The sequence below is a fragment of the Gymnodraco acuticeps genome, unplaced genomic scaffold (genome assembly GCF_902827175.1).
Source record: "Gymnodraco acuticeps unplaced genomic scaffold, fGymAcu1.1, whole genome shotgun sequence".
NCBI lineage: Eukaryota > Metazoa > Chordata > Actinopteri > Perciformes > Bathydraconidae > Gymnodraco > Gymnodraco acuticeps.
Genome location: NW_022990590.1, coordinates 3,444,197 through 3,467,673, shown reverse-complemented (window position 1 = coordinate 3,467,673; position 23,477 = coordinate 3,444,197). Strand labels below are relative to the sequence as shown.

The following is a 23,477-nucleotide window of genomic DNA, read 5'->3' as shown; positions in this document are numbered from 1 at the left end:
AGATAATTATTTGGTTTGGTTTGAAATACAGTGCAAGTAAGCATAAAAAAGAGGAAAAGAGAATATAATTATTATGTACTTGGGAGATGTTAATACATTGCTGAGTTCGTTAATGAACAACATCATTCTGAATTTATTCTGCAGTTACTTTAAGAGCTTCTTATTAATTGTATTGTTTGTATATATTCACTGAGTTATTTAAAAGAAAAAATATGCACATATAAAAAAAAAGGGCCTCGTGAAAAAAAGCCCCCTTCCTTGCCTAAAGAATTATGTTGTGACAGTAAACTAAGCTCATCTGTTGTTTCAAGGAAACTAGTCCTGACAATTATTTGATGGATTGCAGAGAAACTTGTGTTAAAAAAACTGTAAAATTCTAAATTGGAAAATAATAATATACTCCAACAATTAAAAAGTTGGAAAAATTAAAAGACAAGAATTATACTGCAAAAGTATTGCATTTAAAAGGGTATTTCCCTAATATGTCCTTGAAAGCACAGAGGCCTCAGGTTTTGCATAAATCACTTGTTAACTTCCAGGATCAAAGGTCTGCTATGAGTTATCGCTGGAATTTGCCCAGACGCTCAGAGGCGGGCTCACTGTGTGCCACCAGTTAGACCACTTCAGCACTCCACGCTACAGCAGGTGTGCCAACACTAATCCAGCAAACATGGACAACATCTACGAAACAATAGATGAGGGACATGTGCAGAAACAGCCCCGCGATGGAGCAAACATCCCCGACCGAGAGCCCAAATATGAGAGCCCCGCAGAGGCCATGGAGCCGCTGTACAGCAAGGTGCAGGTCCACGTCTCCACGAAGGGAGAGGGGCGCAGCTCCCCGGACTACATGGCCGTCAGAGACGAGGACAAACACAGCAGCTCGTCCTCTTCATCCAGCGATGATGAAGAAGAGGCGAAAGCAAAGGTCGAGGTTAAAGAAGAAGTTAAAGCTGAGGAAGGGCCAGAGGTGTGCGTAATGCCAGAGCCAGTTGTGTGTCCAATGCCGGAGCCAGAGGTGTGCGTAATGCCGGAGCCAGTTGTGTGTCCAATGCCGGAGCCAGAGGTGTGCGTAATGCCGGAGCCAGTTGTGTGTCCAATGCCGGAGCCAGAAGTCACGGTGCAGGTGGAGGAAGTGAACGGCGGATCCAGGCGCTCTTCGGCCTCCTCAGCATCCTCTGCCTCCCCCGGGGACCCGTGCGACGACCCGCCGATCCAGCCGCGGGTGGAGGACGAGGAGACCGCGGAGAATGGTAGATCGGACTCTCCCTCCAGCCCCGACAGCACCCCGGAGCCGTATGTAGACTTAAGCGTGCAAACTCTGGAGAGTGTCAGTCTGGACGACAGCAGTGCAGCACCGGAGGACCCCAGCCAGCCGGACATCTCTCTGTTCGTCAAGGTAAGACTCCTTTCAGGCCGACAGGTGGGCAGAGAGCCAGCCAGGCAGTATCTGATCCACTGCTCAGCATGAGGAATAAAACGTTGCTGCATTAACGTTTTTTTTTATTACTATATTTAGTGATGGACTCAGCAATATGATTTACCAAAAGGATCCTTGAAGCCATCTCACCTTGTATTCTTCACTGTGCAGGACATGTTGCTTTTTATTAACCACAATAAAAACTCTTTGCTGTTAGTTTTAAACACAGTGGTGCAAGGAAGTACTCAGATCTTTTAGGTAAAAAAGAGCAATACCCCAGTTTATACATAGTCTATTACCAGTAAAGTAAAAGATAAAAATATAAGCGTCAAAAAATATATACACTTATTGGAAGTGTATAGACTATTTTAAATGATATTATAGTACTTTAATTATAGCTGATTAATGTCTAACTGGCTACATCAATGATAAGCTGCAGAAGGTGAGCTAATTGAATTTATACTTTATATGCTGCTGGGTAGGTTGTGAATTTACACCCTGCATCAATAAATTCTTATCGTGCCCTACAATAAGGCATCATGAATGATCTGTCGTATTTCAGGGTATGAACTTAAATTACCCTTCGGTACACGTATCAGCCAATGTACATGCTGTGCATTTTGTAGACAGAACATGGATTATTGTGTTGCAATATCTGGCATGTAGATTGCATATCAATCGGTTACTGCATTTAATCCAAAAGGTGCAAAATCGACCACTTTTTGCCACTTCTGAGCCATAAACATGACAAATCAACACATTAGCCTATTTCATTTCATTTCAAACCTTTATTTATACAGATAAATCCCATTGAGATCATTGATCTCTTTTTCAAGGGAGACCTGCTCAAGTAGTTCCACATGAAACATAAAAACATAAATAGAACAACAAAAGGACATACAGCATCATTTACATAATTATCCACATAAACAGGTACCAATAGCTTCCGATTGAGTAGCATCCAACCGAGCTTTAAAAACATTTAGTGGCACCAGATTGTTCAGTTTCCATTTAATTTGCAGACTATTCCAAGACAGAGGAGCTGCGCATCTAAAAGCTGTCTTCCCTAAGACAGTCCTAGCCGTTAGCACATTTAATAAAACCACAGCATTCGATCTCAGGCAGTAGCCACTTACAATTCACCGTGAGATCAGGGATCAGATGTAGGATGGAAGTTTCCCTAACATGGCTTTGTATATAAAAATGTACCAGTGACTGAGCCTCCGTACAGTTAGTGAAAGCAAACCAGCCCTTGCATACAGGGTACAGTGATGGGTTAATGCTTTACAGTTTGTCACAAATCTCAGTGCACTGTGATACGCAGCATCTAACTTGACCAGGCAATTGGCAGGTGCATTCATATAAATCAAATCACCATAGTCCAGCACAGGTAAAAAGGTCACAGTGACTAGCCTTTTCCTGGCCTCAAGCGAGAAACAGGACTTGTTCCTGGAGAAGAAACCTAGCCTAACCCTCAGCTTTTTAAGCAGGTTATTGACATGAAGTTTAAAAGTGAGACAATCATCAAGCCAGATACCTAGGTATTTGTAACTGGCAACAACTTCAAGTTTTGTTCCTTGCGTAGTTACAATATCTAAAACAGGCTCTGGTGTCCTATGATAAGTCTCATGTTAAATAATCTGAAGCAATTACTGATTATGTTTAAGGCATTTCACAATCAAATCTGTTTAATAAGTTTAATTTGCCAGGTACGTTTTAACAATCAAGAAATATGATTTCCATTTGCAGCTCATTTGAGCCGAAGAAATGTACACAGAGGGAAAATGTGACGCAGAAACATTTACAACAGGTTCAAACTATAATGATGTTAGAAAGCGAGACACTAGTCACAATAAATCATTCTATTTCCCTCATTCAAAATATATAAAACACATTTAAAAGATTAAAAATAGAAACCCTATTTTAAAGCCAGTCTACACATGGTTGAAGCCTATCTGTAGAGCGCATTTAAGTAGACTGAATTACACTTTTTGGAGTCAGTAATTAGAGGCAAATACTAGAACAACAGTTGTAGGAATAATAAATAAATAATAATAAAGTGAAGTAGAATTATATATGACAAAGCGTAGTTATCAGTAAGAAATGTCACAGAAGCATGGATCTCTTAGTTTCAGTGGCTTTGTCAGTGAGTTTAATCTGGAGGCAGCCTGATGTAATAATTAACCAGTTTACTGTACAGCCATAGAAACCAGGGGTGAACTCCATGCCTGAGTAAATCCCACTGTGTGTTTTCTGATAGAGCTGCTCTATGAGCTGTGCATCATATCAGCACATGCAGGGGTAACTTTGCTGATTGCAACAGAGATTGAGTCAGTGGGCCGGGCTCAAGAATCTCTGTTTTAGCTCAAAAAGAGGCCTTGTAACGAGGAATGACAGCAGTGGTTTGTGTTAAATCCCAAAAGTGTCTTTGTATTGTAACATCAAAAGCCATTGTCAGTTGCAATCAACACAGATGGCTTGCAAACAAACGAAGTAATTGCTACAATCTGACCTGGATGAGGATTTCTTGATCCTAACTTTCTACTATGCATGTGACAGGGACTGTGGCATACTCCAGAAACAGTTTAAGATTTGCTAAATCCCACATTTCATGAACATATCAAAATAACATATTGAATGCCCATTGTTTTGACTTTAACAAGAAAACATTCCCGTAAAAGAGGATTTTATGTTATTTAGCCATAAAGAAACCTTCTGTCCTTTTTTGCTGATTTTCACCCGTGTTCAGAAACAACATTCTAGAAATTGTGATTAGAGATACTATCTTTTCACAATTATGATAAGCAACGACCATAGTTCTCCAGGGTTGTGACAACATATTTGTCTCTTTTCCGCATACCACTCAATCCTCGATTTCCCAACTCTTTAATGTTCAACAACAATCGCCATAAACCCAACTAAGCAGCGCTATAAAAATAGGGAGGGGAGTAAGGAGATTGGCTGTCCAAGTTAAAAGCCCTAATGGCTTCTCCTCTGCTGTCAGTGATAAAGCTGATTACCGCAGAACAGGCTAACTAATATAACTAAGCATGTTTTTTAGATTCTCATACTGTATGATAACAAGCTGTACGAATGCTTAAGTAGTTACTGGCAACATGTGGATGGACATATAATCCTGTTCAAATGATTTTTTGTCACTGATTGTCTATCAAGACAATGCTTATATTCACAAGTATGTTGTCACATTTGGCAAGTGTGTTGACTCTCCCCTCCACCTTGGGTCCAGACAGATACAAAATGTCTGTTACTGTTTGATGTACAAGTGAATGATTAGCACCAATAAGCCAGGGATTGTACCTTTTGTCTCCAAAAGACACAAAAACTAAGGCCATATCTTCTAAACCCTTAATGGTTTTATGATCATCCACTATTTAGACATCCTTAAAAATGAATATTTAAGACATATTGGGACATATGCTTGTCTGATATTTTGCAATGAGTTAGGTGAGAAAATGGATACCATTGAATTCAGAGTTACAGTCAATAGTCTTAGCTTAGCATAGAAAACACAAAGAGGGGAAAACTGCTAGCTTGCTGGTCCAAAGTTCGAAGAAATCCAATACCCCTCTCGTCTCAAGTTATCTTATTAACAGATATCCATGATTTGTTAAACCAAACTTTAAAATAAATCTGTGAGGGGAAGGCTAAGCTAAGTGGCTGATGGTAGTATTCATATGTACCGAACAGATATGAGAGTGCTAACGATGTTCTCGTCACACTATCGGCAAGAGAGCAACATTAGAGATCTTAATGAAAAGGTTCAACCATACCATAAATATGTACAAGATGTAATTTAAGAGAAACACGTTTTTCAATAAAAGAAAAAAACCCTACAATGACAAAACTGATAGATAGATGATTTTAAATGCAGGAAAAGGCAGTTGCTCCCATTTGGAATGAGCGTTTCTATTTACTGATGCCAAGGATTTTGAATACAATGTAAATATCAAAATAAAGTCAGTTTAGCTCATTATCATGTGTTGTTTTCATCATTAGGGGGCTATCAAGAATATGGAAACATTGATTAAGGCCTATACAAATAAAACCTAAAATAACACATTGTGAAAGTACTCAATGTGTTCCCTCATAAACATATAATGAACTTTTCCACAGTAGCACAGTAATTGGCTCTTGCTGCATGTTGGCATGTCAGCCACGAGAGGGGGCTGCTCTATAAATAGAAACTGTTTAGTTCTAGCAAATTAGTTCTAGCTTCTCTGTTTTTCTGCTTTTATCTGACTTATAAATTCATAGGCTAAGCCACTCATTTTCTCCATGTGCTGATGAAGATGTTTTTAGTCAGACCTGCTTATATTTTGGTTGCCCTACTTAGGTTCTCTCTGTAAATGAACGCCAATTCTTGCCATAAAACCAAATCCAAGCATCAATAATTCACAGAGGAATCGTTTCCTGCTAGTGATCAAATATAACCTGCTTCATTCTGCCAGAGCTGGAACATGTGAACACCCATTAAATATGTATGCTGCTGCTCACTCAAAAACTGACAAAAACTGTCAAAAATAGTCATACCACTTATTTTGCAGGTTATATTCGATATTTGGGGACTACTTGCAAGGTATTTTTTTTGCTGATTGCAAAATGGATGGTAAAGTCAACCTGATCTGAAACCAAAAACCAAATAGAAAATTAAGAAAGTGAGTTGAAATATTTAAGAGAGATGACACAGATAAGAAAGGAGGTGATGTTAGTCCTGTGTGTTTTTTACAGGGGAGTTTGGTTGCAGTGGTAGGAAGAGAGGGATGGGGCTCCACCCCCTGGTTATAGACTGACACCTGTTTCCCACTCTTGTGTCAGTGAGAGCTCGCTCTGCTCTCCATCTGTGTCTAAATCAGAGTCAGGGCTCCACCTGCCACCTGGACTGGACACCAGCAAGGGAGAAGAAAGCCATTACAAGGACCAAAGGGGGTGGAGATCTCAAATCAAGGCCTGAAAACCAAAACGTTTTTAAGGTGTAAGGGATCGCTGTCAGCGCAGAGAGGATAGCTGGTTTCTTTTTCAATCATCTCTTTCTGGAGGATGTAGACCTCAGAGGATAAGCAAAGGACTGTAGTTATAAAAAAAAGAATCAAGGTGACAGCCAGAAGCAGGCATCATGTCCACTGACAGCCAAGACAGAGACCCTGATATTGAGCTTTTTGTCAAGGTAAGACAGAGTCAGAATATATGCTTAAAGTATTGTCTTAACTTAAGCTTTGCTGGAAGATAGAAGCAGCATATGTGCAGGATATTGTGTTGTGGAAAGCTTGTGTAACTCAATAGTAGAGGTAGAGTTACATACGCACTGGCACACTGGTGACCCAGGATTGTTGTGACAGTGATACGGAGGCTGCTAGTGGATGGTAGGAATCTAGCATTGGGGTACTATTGCAGTACTTCATATTACTCCACATTAAAGCCTTGTTTAAAGAAAGGACTGCATTTGCTAATTCTCTCCACAATCCATTAAATGAGCCACTCTGCTCTTTTGTATGCAAGTAGCGCTGACATTTCTCCCAATCAATAGATGTCCCAGATTATCTCCTGAAAGAGAGCAAACATGTTGGTAGAGCAAGCTTCAGTAGATACAGCTGTGTTGTTTTGCGCTACACAAATGGGTGCACTTGAGGCCCTGTGGGAAATGTTAGAGGCAGATGAATATACCTGAGGCAGGTGAGGTGGAGGCTCATTGTCGATGTGCTGCCTGGATGCACTGACCCAATTAGCTGGAGTGGAGGCTGACTTCAGACACACCAACTCCCTGGAAACTGGCTTGGTAACATAAAGTTCAAGACTTGTCGGCTTGCATTGCCCTCCTGATCTTTGACATGTTCCTGTTGTCTAAGTATGACATACTTCGTTCTAAAGAGCAACATATTGTAGCTAAACTTACATTAAGCTAGGTATTTTAAGATGTCACTCACATGTTTATGAAATGGTGTTCCTCAATAAACCAAAGTCACTATTGCCTTCTATTGAGGTTTTCTTAAAGGGAAAGTACCAATCCCTAGTCAGATACTGAGTAATACCTACAGTAGATGATGGTTGGCATGCCCCCAGTTTGTAAATTGGGTACGAAAGCTAAGAAATGTACTATATTTCACATATTTTCACCATTTTAGCTTGCCGTCAGACATTCATTTCTTATGGGGAACTGAAGCCGTTATCTCTCGTCAACAAAAACATTGATTTGACCTCAATTGTTGGTATTAATGCGTGACTTTAGGGAACTGTAACTTAATAACAACAAAATAAGACAAACTAACTAACCAATTGAGGAAACTGTAAATCATCAACAAAATGTGTCATGCATGCTAAAATCATAGTTGTTAATGTCAATGGTGTCTGGTGGCTTTGAAGATAGTAGAAAACATCTTCACTATAACTTTGCACTATATTTAGAACAATTTCACCACTTACCTTGCTGTCCGAAAGAGCTGTTTGAGAGCAAGGCTAAGTGGTAAAAAACATTCTAATTATTGCCTACACTAAAACTGGAGATGGTCTATAATGTATTTTATGGGATTTTAAGGATGTGTTGCTGTTACAGCCATACATTGCTTCATCATAGACTACCATCAACTGTAGGTGATACACCAGCTATGGATAAGGACCTTGTTCCATATTGCTAATATTAGCCCTAATATTAGTTATTTCCATGATGCTGCCAACGGAGATGTACCTGATGGACATATAACTATCTTACATGGCTGCACCTCCTTTACTTATATTTTGAAATAGCTTAATACTTATTGGTTCAATAGAATGAACAAAGTGTTTAACAGCCTTTAAAAAGTGCTTGACATACAGAAAAGCACACTGGAGATACAAGATGCTACATTTCATTTACTAAAATGATTTCTCTGATCCTAGATATTTGATCTTTCTCTTAGAAATGTAATGTGTTTGAACAGGAGAATTGAATTGCAATATTAACTCATCACATAAACAAGATAACATGAAGACATGAGCATGTGCTTCCTCAACCAAGCCCAGGTAATGCTACAGTATAATTAATGCTCAATACAAATGAGTGTTTAGACTAACAAAGAACAGCAAAACCCAGTTATAGTAAAGTATACATGTGTGCTGGATCCCCCCCCCCCTGCATCGTTAGATTTCTCAGCGTTCCTTGCGCCCACAGGCATAGTTATGTGTGACAGCTTTTGTCCTCCGTTTTCTAGATGTTGATTGACTATTATCAGCGGCTGTGTATTGTGTTACCTCTGTGCTGCTGAGCCTAGCCACAACAATGCACGGACAGAAGCATCACATGCGCTCAGGCAGCATGACAGCACTGGCATCAATGGCTGGACTACATACAGTTGGCTCAGCTACTTTTAGACCGACAGCTCTGTTTCTGGTCTTTGCTAGGAGCGGTGTTACTGTCAGGCATATGAACCGAAAGGCAATATGTTTTCCACGTAGGTGTAGAATAGGTATTTGTGAAGTGACTCATGGTCATCCAAATACAAATGATTTATTTTGTAATTATAATGATAGTGGTGTTAAAGACTTAAAGGTCCCATGTCATGCTTTTCCGGTTATTACCCGTCCCCTTGTTTGTTATGAAGGTTTTTCTGCATGTAAACGGTCTGCAGAGTCACAAACCCTCAAAGTACACCCTGTAGCGAGTAAAACTCTAACACAGAAAATACCTGTCTATGCTGCCCCAGAATGCCTCGTTGGAGATTTCTCTTTTTCTTCCTGGGTACAGTGACGTGGCCATACCCAAATGGACCAATCCGTGGAGCCGTTACATTACGTCCGCGGAGCCGTTACGCTTCCTCACACACACACACTAAATCCTTTCTCAGCTGCAACCCCGCCAATTTCTCCTCCCTGAGACGGCGGGACGCGAGGCTGTGAGTCGGTGTGTGAGCACACACACAAACTCACAGCCAGGCTGCGGGTGTGTGTTCGGGCTGGTTTCAGGCTAATAATAATAAAAAACCATAATAACAAAATTATAATAATAATTTATTATAATATATATAATAATAATAAAACAATTTTTAAACACCTTGAATTCCAGGGGGATTTCTTGGCCCCGCCAAGACAATGGTAGGGGAAACACTGCTTTTATATACAGTTATAAGTCCAAACACAGAAGAGAAAACAATTGAATTTTTTTTTCTCTCAATTGCTACTCTGAGCTTCTGCAAGCCATCTTAATGAAAGAAATGTGTACATAATGAAATAAATGTATTGCTTTCTTAATGCTTTGGAATACAGTACCCAAATCACCAAAATATAACAAATAGTCTCCCCTGTCTCCCTTGAGGTCAGTGCACTTCTTTTTCTGTGTTGTGTTTCTGTGACAGCGGGCCTGCAGGTCTGACCCTGTCCTCTGTGCCCCAGCGGCCAGTGAACCAGGGGATGAAAGCACCATGTATAATTCAGTCGGGCCAGTGGGTCAGGTGTCACTCCTGAGGCTCTGCTGTGTATCCATACATGCCGACACATGATCTCACTGCATGTCCACAAGTATACGATGGAGGGGATGTGATAATATCACAAGTGTTAGAACAAGGAGGAAAACTTTGACTCTTATTTGGTTATTTGTATGCTTTATTTGTCGTATGAAAGACCATTAAGACATTTAAACTGATAACAAATTAGACAATTCAAAGCTTTAACAGGAAGGCAAGATTATGCTGCCATTTTACATGCCCACATTTATATAGACAACATTTAGTACAGGTATAATATATAACTGACCCAGAGTCAGGGGCGGATCCACTGTAGAGCCTTGCCCCCCCAGCTGCCCCCTAATTTTTGTTTTCTCTAAAACTGTACTAAAAACAAACCTACACTATTTCCACAAGCTTCTCAAGCAACACAACAAGCATTACATTAGTTAAAAGTGAATCATTTTAAATATAATTTTAGGCCCGTTAAAAACGCAGCTACGGCCCTGCATTAAACTGCGGAGCGGCGTTCACACAGACCGTGGCTCACACTGCTACAGAGAGGGAGCGAGCTGTCCCAGCGCCTATGGATCAGCTTCCCCTGGAGCATTTCCCTTTCCACTAGTTTTGTGTTTTTACTAAGGACGAGAGCTTGAAACTAAATATTAATAAAACGCTGCCGTTTGAATCGATAGCGTTTAACAGATGGGCGCTGTTTGGGGCGTTACGTTAAAAAATACTACGCAGACAGCGTTAGCTGGGAGATCGATCACTTTGTTAAACTACGCGGTAGCCTCCTATTAAATCCACGTAAACTACACATCACAGCCATGAGGCCAGATCAATGAAACCAGGATACATCCTTTACCGTAAAAACTGGATCCAAACACAGCTGCATGTGTGCGCTTGATCAATACTTTCTGACGTTATATTTATGATATGCTACATATTAGCTAGGCTACATGGCCCTAACGTGTAAAGTTATACAAGCATTTGTACCAGTGCTTTTCACAAGTAGACTCTTGCAGGCCAGAGTATAGGAGTGATTCAACAACAACAAAAAGACATATCTGAGAAGTGATCAGGACGAACAGAAAGAGGAAAAGGAAAAGAGAGATGAAGAGACCAGGAGGGTCAGAGCAGGAGGAAAGAGGAGGAGATGAAGAGACCAGGAGGGTCAGAGCAGGAGGAAGAGGAGGAGATGAAGACATTAGTGAAGAAGAATAAATATATGTGAGGAATAAAGATGAAGTATCAGAAAGAGAGACAGAGGCAGGGATCAGGAGGCAGATGAAACTCCAGCTGGACCACATGGTATGTTCTTATTCTCCTTACATATTCCATTACAGCAGCTCAATCTAGCAGCTCTTAGTATTGACAAATATTGATTGAAATGTGTTGCTGCACAGGTCACCTGTAGCTCTCTGAAGAGATGGGTGATGTCATTTGTGTACTTAATTAAGTACTTACAGTATGCAGAATTCTGAGTATTCTCTGAATCGGGTGCCTTTTGGGTCTTTATATCTTTGAAAAATGAAACCAAAATGTTTGGTCATAACATCTGGTAGTGGACTACTTACATGTTCCCACCTCAGGCACAACATATAAATAATTACTAGGAATTTCCTTGAAAAAATGTAACAGGGTTGAAGTTTTTGACAAAATGTAGGCATGAGACCTTGTTTAGCTAAGATATGGCACCACATGGAAGTCAAGGACATTACACAATTGTAATATTTTGAAAACTATTGTTTATTTTTGTAATAAACAATTATTTACTATTATTAATTCATACAACATAGTTGAAATGTTGAGTTTGTCAATCTTAATCTGAAAATACAAAAACTGAAATATAGGTAAGAGAAGAAACTGACACTTCTGTGATGTAATTCCCTCAATGCAGATCACACATGGACTGATCCATTATTGTAATAGGAGGGTAAATGGTATGGCGTGACGGGGTTGAAACAAACTGAGGGACAATATTGTAATTTCATAGATAATTCAAGTATTTTTTCAGAATTGATTTTTGATCAGTTAAAGTTGACAAGCATATGATTATATTAGCAGCAACATGTTGGGATAATTGGCCATTTTGATTTGTTTAATATTAAATTAATATGTAACAATGCTTAGTGAGGACATGCAAATATGTCTGTCTAAGACAACCAATTTTTTTTTAAAACAAAATATATATTTAATTTTACATTGCTTTAAAATATATTTGTAGTTTCCTTTCATTTAAAATGGTTGAGGTAAGCTTGGGGGACTCAAAGGGCACCCGATTGTTTGTCTGAACACCTTGTTTCTCTTGTGCATTAAGAACACTTGTGTTAGGGCATGAATTAACAATAAATAGGTTATATACAGTATAAAATACCACGTACTGTCCGCCCTCCTATGCCACCCTGGCATGACCTCTTGCCCCCCCTTTGCCCCCCCATGTAAAATGTTCTAGAACCGCCACTGCCCAGAGTGTACTTGGTTGGACTTCTCCCTATCGTAAATTTGAATCAGGGATTTCAGGCTGACGTATTAATGCGTGTTCACATAGTGTTTACATTTATACAGCTTATTAAAACCTTTCTATTCAAACAAAGTAAAAGATAACAGTCAGCTTAATCCAATATGTATTTTATTGATAGTAGCAAGGTTTGTTTTCAGAGAGACAACCTTGTGACCAAGGATTTTCCCAACTGTAAAAACATGGTAAAGGAGATAGGGGGGTTAAGTGGAGAGTTTTTGAAGTGGGGTTGAATGAGGTACTTGTTAACAGTCAGTGAATTACCTACACTAGATGGTGCCTGCCCACTTACAGGTTGGAGATGCTTTCGGATGCACAGGAAATGTACTGCTTGGTTGGCACCAGCAAAACATATTATAGCCATCTAAAGAAAAGCCTACCACTAGTGAACTGTCAACGGGGGGAGCCTCGCTGCGGGGAAACGGTGGACCTCTGTCGCCTGTCAGCGCAACTTCGATGATGCCGTTTCAAAACATAACAAATGAAGGGCGGGGCCGGCCGTCAGCGAACCGAGCCGGCCGTCAACGGCCCTTGACGACCGGCCGTTCTCCAGATTCTACAGATGGCCAGTCCGCCCCTGGGTGGAGGTGAAGGGAATGAGCACTTTTACAGCCTTTTTGGCGAGGTGGGGGAACTCAGTCTCCACAGACAGCCAAAAGTGTGCAAGTGACACACGTTTTCTGCCAGACGCTGTCTCCTCTCTCACTTTATGTAATTTCACAACAAATTGATCCATGTTGCCGCTCGCATAAAGTTAGCTGAAGTTAGCTAGCTAGATTTCACTGTTCCTCGTTACCTCCCCTGAAGCTCTCTGGCGCCCCCCGGGGAGGCGCGCCTCACACTTTGAAAACCGCTGGTATATAGCATTGATAGTTGCCCACCAGAAAGGGATGTCTGAAAGCTAGATTAATGGGTTAAAAAATAATGTTATAATGTTCAACATTATATACGTGGATTATTTAAAGATTGCTAAAAATACGTTTGGTAGCTGTACCATCCGGCTGTCATCTAATGTCAAATACATTGCCAAGGGATCAGTCCTCAGGATACCGCAATGAAAAAATACTAACTTTTCTTTAACTACTGTAGTCCATCCATTGTAGCCTACATGCGATTTGCCTGTGTAGGGCCTACATTATATTTCAACTCTTTTTTTCTGTCATTTAGGCCGGAAATGATGGAGAAAGCATCGGCAACTGTCCCTTCTCTCAGCGCCTCTTCATGATCCTCTGGCTCAAAGGAGTCGTGTTCAACGTCACCACTGTTGACCTCAAAAGGCGAGGAAACGTAAAATGCTAGCTTCCAATGCACAAACACACCTGTGCCATTCCTCACGACACACTGCTATCTTTATGTCCTCTGCAGAAAGCCAGCAGATTTGCACAACCTGGCCCCGGGGACGCACCCTCCTTTCCTGACCTTCAACGGAGAAGTCAAGACCGATATCAACAAGATCGAGGAGTTTCTGGAGGAAACGCTCGGTCCTCCAAAGTAATTCAACTGGAAGGTTTTACAACGCATGGTTTACAGTATCGCTGACTGCACACATGCTGCTTTTGGCTAGATTTACTTCACTTCAGCGACACTGCTGAAAGGGCAGGAAACATTTTAGTCCAATAAAAGCGAATACGTGCTGTATTTGATGAAGGCTGATGTTAACTGATCTGTTTGTTGTTTATGGCTGCTATAAATCTTTTTGTTAATAAGTGTATATATATATATATATATATATATATATATATATATATGTCTCAGGCACACAGACAATATGTGCTAAATTGAGCCATAGCTTTTGTGTAATTCGGGAAAAATCAAGACAGGTTTACTGTTTTGTGTTATTGTCACTACTAAGAAGAAACCAGAGCCTGTGTGTGAGCAGTTGCATAGAAAAATGTCAGTTTAACTTAATCTTTCTTTTATTGCCTGTAAAGTTTTTTGCATTATAAATGGACCTTAGTGTGGGAGAGCTTTAAGAGGCGGGCGGCCAACTCGGTGTGTGAGCGTGTAACATGTTTTTAGTCAGAGCTGAGCGCCAGTCCAGGTGTTAATGCTATCCAGATGGTTAGGTCTGCCTGCGTCTCTGACTGTGTCTCCTACCTCTGTCGCCCTGTCTGCTCAGGTATCCCAAATTGGCAGCCAGGCAGAGAGAGTCCAACACAGCTGGAAATGACATCTTCGCCAAGTTCTCAGCCTTCATCAAGAACACCAAACCAGAGGCCAACGCCGGTGGGCTGCTCATTTTGTGCCTTTTACACTCACAGACACACACACAAAGAATATAATACTCTATTCCTCCACTAGGTAGAAGCAGAGTCCAGTGTTTGAGGCTTTTATATATTCTGCTGTGCTGCCACCTAGTGAGGTTAACACCACACACTTTCACCTTGTACTTAATGCATATGTGCGTTTCTGTGTGTTTAGTTCTAGAGAAAGGTTTGAACAGGGCCCTGAAGAAGCTGGATGACTACCTGAACAGCACCCTGCCAGATGAGATTGATGCAGACAGCATGGAGGAGGAGAAGGGCTCCAACAGAGGCTTCCTTGACGGAAATGAGCTCACTCTCGCAGACTGCAACCTGCTGCCTAAACTGCACATAGTCAAGGTAAAGAGCGGAAATATTAATGTTAGTGGTTCATTCAAAAACACATTAGGAGTACTTGATATGTTATCTCTGATGTATTCATGTGTGAGTCCTTTTTTACAGTGTTTTTTCAGTTTTCAATGCAAATACAATTTAGTATTTAAACAACACACGGAGCAAAAAGGACAAGATAACACATTGTAGAGGAAACTTCTGTGTAGCTATGCAGTGGGAGTCACCGACTCAGGAAGGAGACACTGTAGGAGCAGTAGCTTTGATGTCAAACACATGATGGTTTATTTGGAGTTAACGGCCGGAGGATTCACATCACAAGTCCAAGAGTCAGAGGTTCTGACTCCACGGTAGAGTTGCCACATCAATTCTGAAGAACTCTACCCCAGACCCATGTATTTAGCTAGTTCAGAGAGCATCATCAACATGCTGCATAACAAGATAGAATGATAACACCTCTATCAGCTGACGCCAACAGGCAGGAACAGGGAGACAAAACACTGAGAGCACAGCAGCCAAGGCTACAGGTGTGTGTGCTCAGTCAGGACAGTTTGAACTGATACACTGGGTCAAAGTTATGGGCCTTGGAAAATATTTCCACAACACACATAATAATAATAATAATAATAATAATAATAATAAGAGCAATTTATTGTAAACAATAATATTCAAATGGTGTAATTAAGGCATTTTAAAAGAGATTTGTTGTATACATTGTTATCAATAAAACGTTTTTGGGTAAATTCGAAAAAAAAGAGAAATAGTTTCGTGTTTTCAGCCAAACAGGAAAAAAACATAATGTGATTACTCAGAAGTAATGAGTACACTGACAACATATAAGTATTGGCCTGTTGCTCAAAATGTTGCTCCAAACCAAAATAACTCAACAACTTGGGGATGGATTTTCATGAAATATGGTACAGGGGATCCCATGAGTTTATCGCCACCTACAGGTATAGATAACTCTTCAACTAATAACATTCCAATCAGGCGCGGCTGTGTTTATGGCTCATTGGCAAGCGTCAGCATGTAGAGACCCTAAGAAAGCATCGTCTCATGTTTTTTTCTTTTCTGAAAAGGTCCTTATTATGTTACTAGTGCCTAATTAGTTGAACATATTCAGCACAGAAAACACCAAAGCATTTGTTGAATTTGTCTCACATATATTGAGTGGAAAAGCAGGGTACGCTACTAACAATTAGAAATTCTTAAAATACCTCTTTACTTGAACTGCATACAAATTGATGGTACAGTTAATATACCTCCCAAGGATGGATTTTAAATGTGCTAAAATAAATCAAGTTTGTCTTCACTTCTCAAAGTTACAGCTTTGCTTTCTCTCACAGGTTGTCGCTAAGAAGTACCGCAACTATGACATCCCCTCAGAAATGAAGGGGGTTTGGCGGTACTTGAAGAACGCTTACACACGCGACGAGTTCACCAACACCTGTGCTGCTGACTCCGAGATCGAGACCGCCTACAAAGACGTGGCGAGGAGACTGGCCAAGTAATTCGCCAAGCAACCCGAGCTCAGACAAAATAAACTAGTAACACAACACAAAAACCCCCATCACTTTTCAACATAAATGTGACTGTCCTTTTGAGTCTTCTTCAGTGGTATTTTCAGGAAACAGACCTTTTCTGTCTGTCATAGTCAGATGTTGCAGGGTGGCTTACAGGCCCACTGCTTTAGTTATGTGGTGTTGCAATTGCAAAAACAGACATGGCAAAAGAGAAGTGGAGCGGACGGCAAATCAAGCACATTTAACTTAATTCACAGGTTTCAAACCACGTTCAAATTTTGCTGCTATGAAACTTCTGACATAACACTTTTCAAACATGATTGTGTCCCGTCCTGTATTTATTTCTCATAACACAAAGCTCTCTTTCATACAAACTCCAGCAGTCCGCACGGCCAAACATTTTACTAGCTGCTGATGTCAGGGTCGTTCACTTTATTTATTCCTAAGCCCACAGAAGTCTAGTCTGACTCCAGTGTTTATTATCAAGCTTCTGGCTCCAGGGGAGACACCTTGATTCATCTATGACTGATGATTGGCGCTATAAATGTTTTGCTGAATATGACTGTTGCGATCTGCAGATTTATTTTGATTGTCGGTGTTGCTATTTGTTTACTCGAGCTTACGTATCTTCAAAATTCACTCCTGCTTTTGAACGATTGATTTTAAGAAAGTTTGATTCAAACCAATTATTTGACATGCGTGATGATGTTAGTTGCAAAGGATTTAGCTGACATTGATAACTCAGAACAAAGCTTGTTTATGATTTTTTTGCATGTATGAATCTCATTTAAAATGTCATATTTAAAAGCTGCTTTCCAAGATGTGAAAAATCCACTACTATGTGCCTTTATTTGGAAGTATTCAAAATCCATGCCAATGTCACTGATGGACTCAAAACATGTATTGCAGCCAGAGAGGAGACATTTGTTCTGCCTCTAGCTATTAATGTTCAGTGTAGGTATTGATTTTGTCTTCAGTTACACATGATATTATGAATGGAGAGTATTTATTTAGCAGCACCAATCAGGCCTGATTAGGTAGAGCCATTAAGGCTTTGATGGAAAGCGTCTTCCAGGCCAGGTCCGCGATGGTCAGAAGAAGCCTGCCCTCCAGCCCTTCATCAAAGACACATTTCCTCTGCTTAGCCCATCAACATCCACAGGTTAAAGTTCAAATGTTTCATTGTCCAAGCCGAGAGAGGATGGAAATTTGTCTTGGAGGGCTTATCGTCTTTGGCTTGATGTCAGGCTGGAACTATAGCGAGACTTCCTTGCAGAACCATAAGGCTCTTGTGTGGTTTGGACAAACATATGATATGAAATTGGAGCATGATGACTGAAAGCCTTGCTCATTGCGAAGCTCTACAAATAAAATAATATTTTCACAGATCTGCTTCTGCCTTTTCTTTTCTTTTCCAGCGAGGTGATCAATCAACACTGATACTTCGGAGGGTTGTCATGAAGGGAGGGGTGTTTGGTGTGTGTCGGTGATAGCAAAGGTGCCGCTAGAGCAGGGATCCGCGCTCTGAAAAGGGTTAAGTGTGCCTGACTGAGTTGATCAAATGCCGTGGTCCAGGTCTTTTTCTCCATCCATGAGAGAGAGAAAGAAGGAGAGAGAGTGATGACCGTTGACAGGCTTAAATAGAGGCTTCCATGCCAGGGATCAAACGCCATCCCTCTTCTCCACTCTCTCATTAAGATGGAAAACCCGAGCGCCGCCATCCGATCTGTCTCCATTTTTCCTCAAAGGAGTCTAACTTGAAAGATCTGCGCCTGTCGGATTTACAATGGTGGGCGAGTGGTGTTTACTGAGACTCGACCGTGCCAGAAACAACAGTCAAAGAAAATAAATGGAGCCTGCCTAGTGTTTCCACAGGAGTAAGGAAATATGGAGCGAGACTTGTGCCTTGCTGTTTGGTAATTAGTACCTAAACATCCCTGTCCTTGGATCCCATCGCTCACGTCCAACATTTCTGCAAGCTGGATAATATACAGTGGAGCATTAACGTCAAACACGTCTGGTCATGGGGTCTGGCACGCCACATTAATCTGTTTTTACACTCCCAGTGGATCTAACAGTCGCTGGCCTTGGCCACCTTAGCACGGGGAGTCCACATAGGCGGACAGGGACTCGCACACGGCACACTTTTATAGCCAGGTTTACTAAACCTTTTCAGCTCAGGCATGAATTGTCTAAATTGAGCCCCGCTCTGAGACCTGAGCTGATTAAAACAAACTGGCGTGTTTGACGTGTGAGGACCCACCAGAAACAGACCTGTGATCCAATTAAGGGCCATAGTTTAAGAAATACTGCACACATACAGACCTCAGTGGTGCTTACCATAGATATTGTACCCAGGAGACGGGCCCATATGTTTCAGCCTGAGGTGAAGTTTACTTTTACCTCATACTGTAGAAACCCTATATTATCCATGTACTTTAACGGCTGGAGCAGCAGAAAGGGCTTTGCTTGTTGGTTCATCTCGTACAATATCCTCGCTGCTCTTTCAGTTTGGTCACCGTCATTAGTTTGACGTGAAACAACATCTAAATGTTATTTATTAGCTACAATTCTCAAAATTAATGCTTTTATATTTTTCTTGTGTCATACAAAGCGGTAAAAGGACATGTCAAATACCTGAATGGAATGATAACAAGGCTGTTTCCATTAGTGAAAAAATAACACTCATATTCGCTACTTAATCCAGATCATCTTTAGATACTGGGCTTGTCTTTGGCACATCTAACACTTATTTATCACATTTTAGAGAAATCCGGCTTGTATTTCCTTTCATAATGGCAAACAGACAAAAAAAAAAAAGGACAACTGCCTCCTTAAATAGAGTGATAATAAGTGAGAGGTACAAATACTGTAGTTTGAGCAGAAGTTTACCCTCCTTCTCCAATGACAAACCCCTATATTGAGAAATGAATGACATGTGACATCAGCATCAACCTATTGAGAAGGTGGCGGCTGAGAACCTGCATGCCTGAGAAGGAAGTGTCTAATCACAGCACGCCCGGCAAACGGCAGAAACCATGTCATAACAGTAGATCATGTTTAAAGAGCTGCGGAAGACGAGTCCTCATCCCCTTCCACTCGGAGACAGAGAGCGATCTAAGAGAGTATCAAATTCTCTGCAGGTCCCCCAGCCCTCCTCCGCTCGCCTGCCCTCGGAGGCTTGAGTGACTTGTGGTGAGTCTTGATGGGGATTATTGATCTGCCTGGCGCGCGCCTGCGGTTTCGGCGCAAGACTGACGACCTCGCCAGAGAGAGTTCTTGGCAAACGTCGGCCCCTGTCTAAGATCAGCGGTAGAGCCTTGTAGAAGCATGGACAGGCCTGTCCTGGCCTGAAATGTGGGCTTTATGAGCTCGGAGCCAGGTGATCAAGACATTTTTCTGTGTATTTAAATAATCAGGCCCAAATTTCAGCAGAAGATAACAACAAACATATCTGATTGGCTTGTTGGACAGGAATAGTTGGAATGGGTAACCATGTCTGCAGACAGCAAAGCCCCGAGGTATTTATGCTCTCCGTTAGACTTACTGGTTAGAGTTTCTATTCCAGTCGTGGACCACATGAAATAATCCATGGTCACTGGAGAAGGATGTGGACACTGTGCTAATTATGTGAGATGATGATGTCAGGTATTGATACCTACTGTACTAGTGAGCCAGAATATTTCCCACTATGCCGTGTTCCAATGTATATAACCGCGCTGTGGCGACCACACTCGCTATACGACCATACTCACATCCACATGTCGGACATGTCTGGATCCTCAGCAGCCCTCACACATCCGCACTGTCAGGCGGGCTCTCACTTTATCATTCATAGTTGTAAATCATCGCTTCGCCTGCAGGAAACACGCAGCATTTTATTTTCCAGTCATAAACCATAAAACTTGCCTCTAACACGAGTTATGATCCTTGGAGACAGAGAGAATGAATGTTTAAAGCAGAACCAGACACGATGGCGGGCATCTTTCTTCCCCCATTTCGCCTGGCATCCCCTCATGGCTATGGTCGTGTGGTGGATTTTCCAAAAAGCCCCATCATGATCTAAATGTCACCAGGGTTGTATGTCATTTAGCAGTGAGCTGGATCTCACTGCTCCGAATTACCAGTCCATTGGTTCTCAATTAACACTCGCCTGATAACATTTGAACGGCCCTTCATCTGACAGGAAGAACACATAGGGCTACTTCATGTTTAAGTTTAAGGCAAAGATGGGACCCCTGCCCACATTTTTGACATTTTATTGCCTAGCTGAAACCTATGGAAAAAATCTGTTTTGCATGAATATTTGGCACCAATCGAACATTCATGCTGTCTAATGTTCTGTACACTCGGTCGTGCTGCAACAGTTTGACAGCCGAGATGGTGTATAATTTGAAACACTGACATGAAGCGCAGGCCTTGGACAAAGAGGTCTTTTGTTTGTGTGTTTGGTCGCTGTCCATGGTCCTGACACTCGCATTTTCACAGTAATTCCTTCTTCTTTTTTTCAGGCAGTGGGGCCATGTATCAGATTGCATAATCTGAAATGGCAGAAATCATTAAATGTAGGCTTTTTCATGTTTCATAAGTGCACTTTTCTCTGAGCTGCGTTTCACTTAGCAGCAAATGGTTTCGGGGAATCAAATGTTTCCAAAGCAGGCTAAAGACACGAGGTTGCTTTAATCTAGTGATGAATGGATTCTGGTGCTGGATGTCAGGACGCCTTACAGCCTACCATGTCTGTGAAGAACTGGGCCGCTGCCTGGATGCTGCTCGCCTGCCAATTGATCATTTCTTTTATTACGGTTCAAAAGTCTCGTTTACATCCCCCCTCTTTATGAGGGTGAAGAACTTTTAATATCTGACATTCATTCACGGAGCAAAACTTCTTCTACGGGCTGAAGTCCACAGACGCAGAACTTGGGGTGTTGGAACTTTAGTACGAGCAGCACTAACATTATAAGAGCTAGTTTGGCTACATCCAGCTTGCCTGTGGCTGTATGGAACACCATATGGGTGGGCCCCTCAACCCGGTCCCTAAGGTTACATAAAAAAAGCCACTAGAGTGCGCCAGAGTACACAGTTATTGTTGACTCAGTTTGAAGTTCTCCTGGAGCTGAAGGGGGGTTGCTCAATTACAATCAGATCAAATTAAGATCTGTTTTGTGTGTTTTATTGTGGGCAGGTTCTTCAGCACAGAGATGGTCTTCCACTGAGACATTAAGGTGGCCCTTTTCCATTAGTTAAGATCAGATATCATTTATTAGAAAAGGTTCAGGGAGGTCACGCCGAGTCGACAGGCAAAGCCCACACTAGAGAGTTCATTGCCCTGAGTTTATCTCTGGACTAAAGGAGAAATCAAGATGCATAGATTCCTGCAGAAAAGTCACACAAACACATACCCACAGCCCTGTTAGTGCAGACGGAAACATAGGCAGAGATATACTGCTAGTGAGTGGTATGGGACCCTTGAGGATCACTTCCCGCCTGAGCTGCTCCTCTGAAACGTTTGGAGAGGTCAAGTAAACAGTTTGTATGGGCTGTCATCTCTGTGTGTGTGCGTGTGTGTGCACAGTCATCTGATTGGAGTGGGTTTGTCTCCTCGTAAACTCCTGTTTGTGTTCCTCTCTTGTGATTACATAAGGGAGAGAGTGCAGTCCTCTTTCTGCCGCTGCTGCAAAAACGATATGACCTGGTATAAAAATCAAGCGCACATCATCACTGGCATCATTCTTCAACCACTAAATTCAACAGGGACAAAAACTCCAAACCAAGCCCTCTTAAATGAGTCTGCCTCGGCTCCGCTGTCTCTCCTGTGCATGCAGGACATTATGCAAATGTTTCTGGGTGTCTGGGTCCCGTTGCTCATTGTTCATTATTATAATTGCTAGACATGGCTGAGAACGCTGCAAATGTGAACCTGAAACCAGCAGGATACTTTTTTTCCATGCATTCTATATTCAGGGCAATCCTGAAATTGTTTCCAATCTGAACGCTAAAAAAAACATAGATCTCCTTCTCTTCTCTCTCTGTGTTTCAGCATGTGTACGTGTGTGCGTGCACACTTAGATTGGCTCTATTATGTCTTGGAATAATGTAAAACAGCTTCCCTGGGTCTCCCTGTCTCTGTTCATGTCTCCATCTCTCTGGTTTCGCAGTGTACCTTTGAAATGATGCCATGACAGAGGCGGTGGCAGTAGTAGTGTTCTGGCTGAGTGTGCTGTTAGGGGCCCCGGCCTAGGTCACTGTCCAAAGACAATGTTGGTGCAGACAGAGCTGCAGACCAGAGATGACACCGTTAAAGTGCTTCTTGTGCGCAACACGTTGAGATCTGCTTAACTGTTCCAAAAGTGTGGACACTGTCAAATGTTATTGGAGAATTAAGAGTATGCTCAGACAGTTGTGGTCCTTTATATTTAAATACAAATTTCAGCAGAAATATAATCCAGATATCAAAACATGGGGAATGAGCTCGAGACACACACTTTTTTATTTAGGGTTTGTGAGATCACCTGGTAAAATAACCAAAAGGCAAACTTCTCCTTCTCTCTCATTATAAATAAAATACAATCTAAGAATATGCAGCCTGAATGTTTTTCATTTCAAAAACTGGATAAAAGATGTCTCCTACAATCAGTTATTGAAGGCACCACAGTTGGATGGGTTGTGGTGTCAACAAAATCTTGTTTTGCACACAAGTCTTGAATTGCTTTAAAGATAATTGACAAAAAAGGCCTTCTGTGTCAAACTCTTCACATGACTTGACTACAGTGCCTTGTATGTATGCAACATCTATCACTAAATAGTTGTGCACTTTCTTAACATGTCATCTTCAATGTGGGCCAAGCTACATTTTGTACATCACACACATGAAACAGCCAATCGCTGTTTAATACGCAAAATACCGACATATAAACAGGCCTTTGGCAGTTGGCACAACATGGACAAATAAACTGACCTGGAAACTCTACCGCTGAGGGGACTTAA

At 41.4% G+C, this 23,477-nt stretch overlaps 1 protein-coding gene across 3 annotated transcripts; it reads left to right on the top strand.

The window, feature by feature from the left end:
* Positions 1-583: 583 nt before the first annotated feature.
* On the top strand, positions 584-17,876 carry clic5b (chloride intracellular channel 5b). 3 transcript variants are annotated; one of them, XM_034228555.1, is made up of 7 exons: positions 584-1,018; positions 1,067-1,399; positions 13,541-13,650; positions 13,739-13,864; positions 14,493-14,599; positions 14,795-14,976; positions 16,314-17,876. In XM_034228555.1, the coding sequence occupies exons 1-7, from the start codon at positions 671-673 to the stop codon at positions 16,476-16,478; spliced, it is 1,371 nt and encodes a 456-aa protein (XP_034084446.1). In that variant the 5' UTR covers positions 584-670; the 3' UTR covers positions 16,479-17,876. The 3 variants fall into 3 exon arrangements, with proteins under 3 accessions (XP_034084446.1, XP_034084445.1, XP_034084447.1); XM_034228554.1 differs by having other exon boundaries at positions 584-1,399; XM_034228556.1 differs by lacking the exons at positions 584-1,018; positions 1,067-1,399 and adding an exon at positions 6,257-6,605.
* Positions 17,877-23,477: the final 5,601 nt, after the last annotated feature.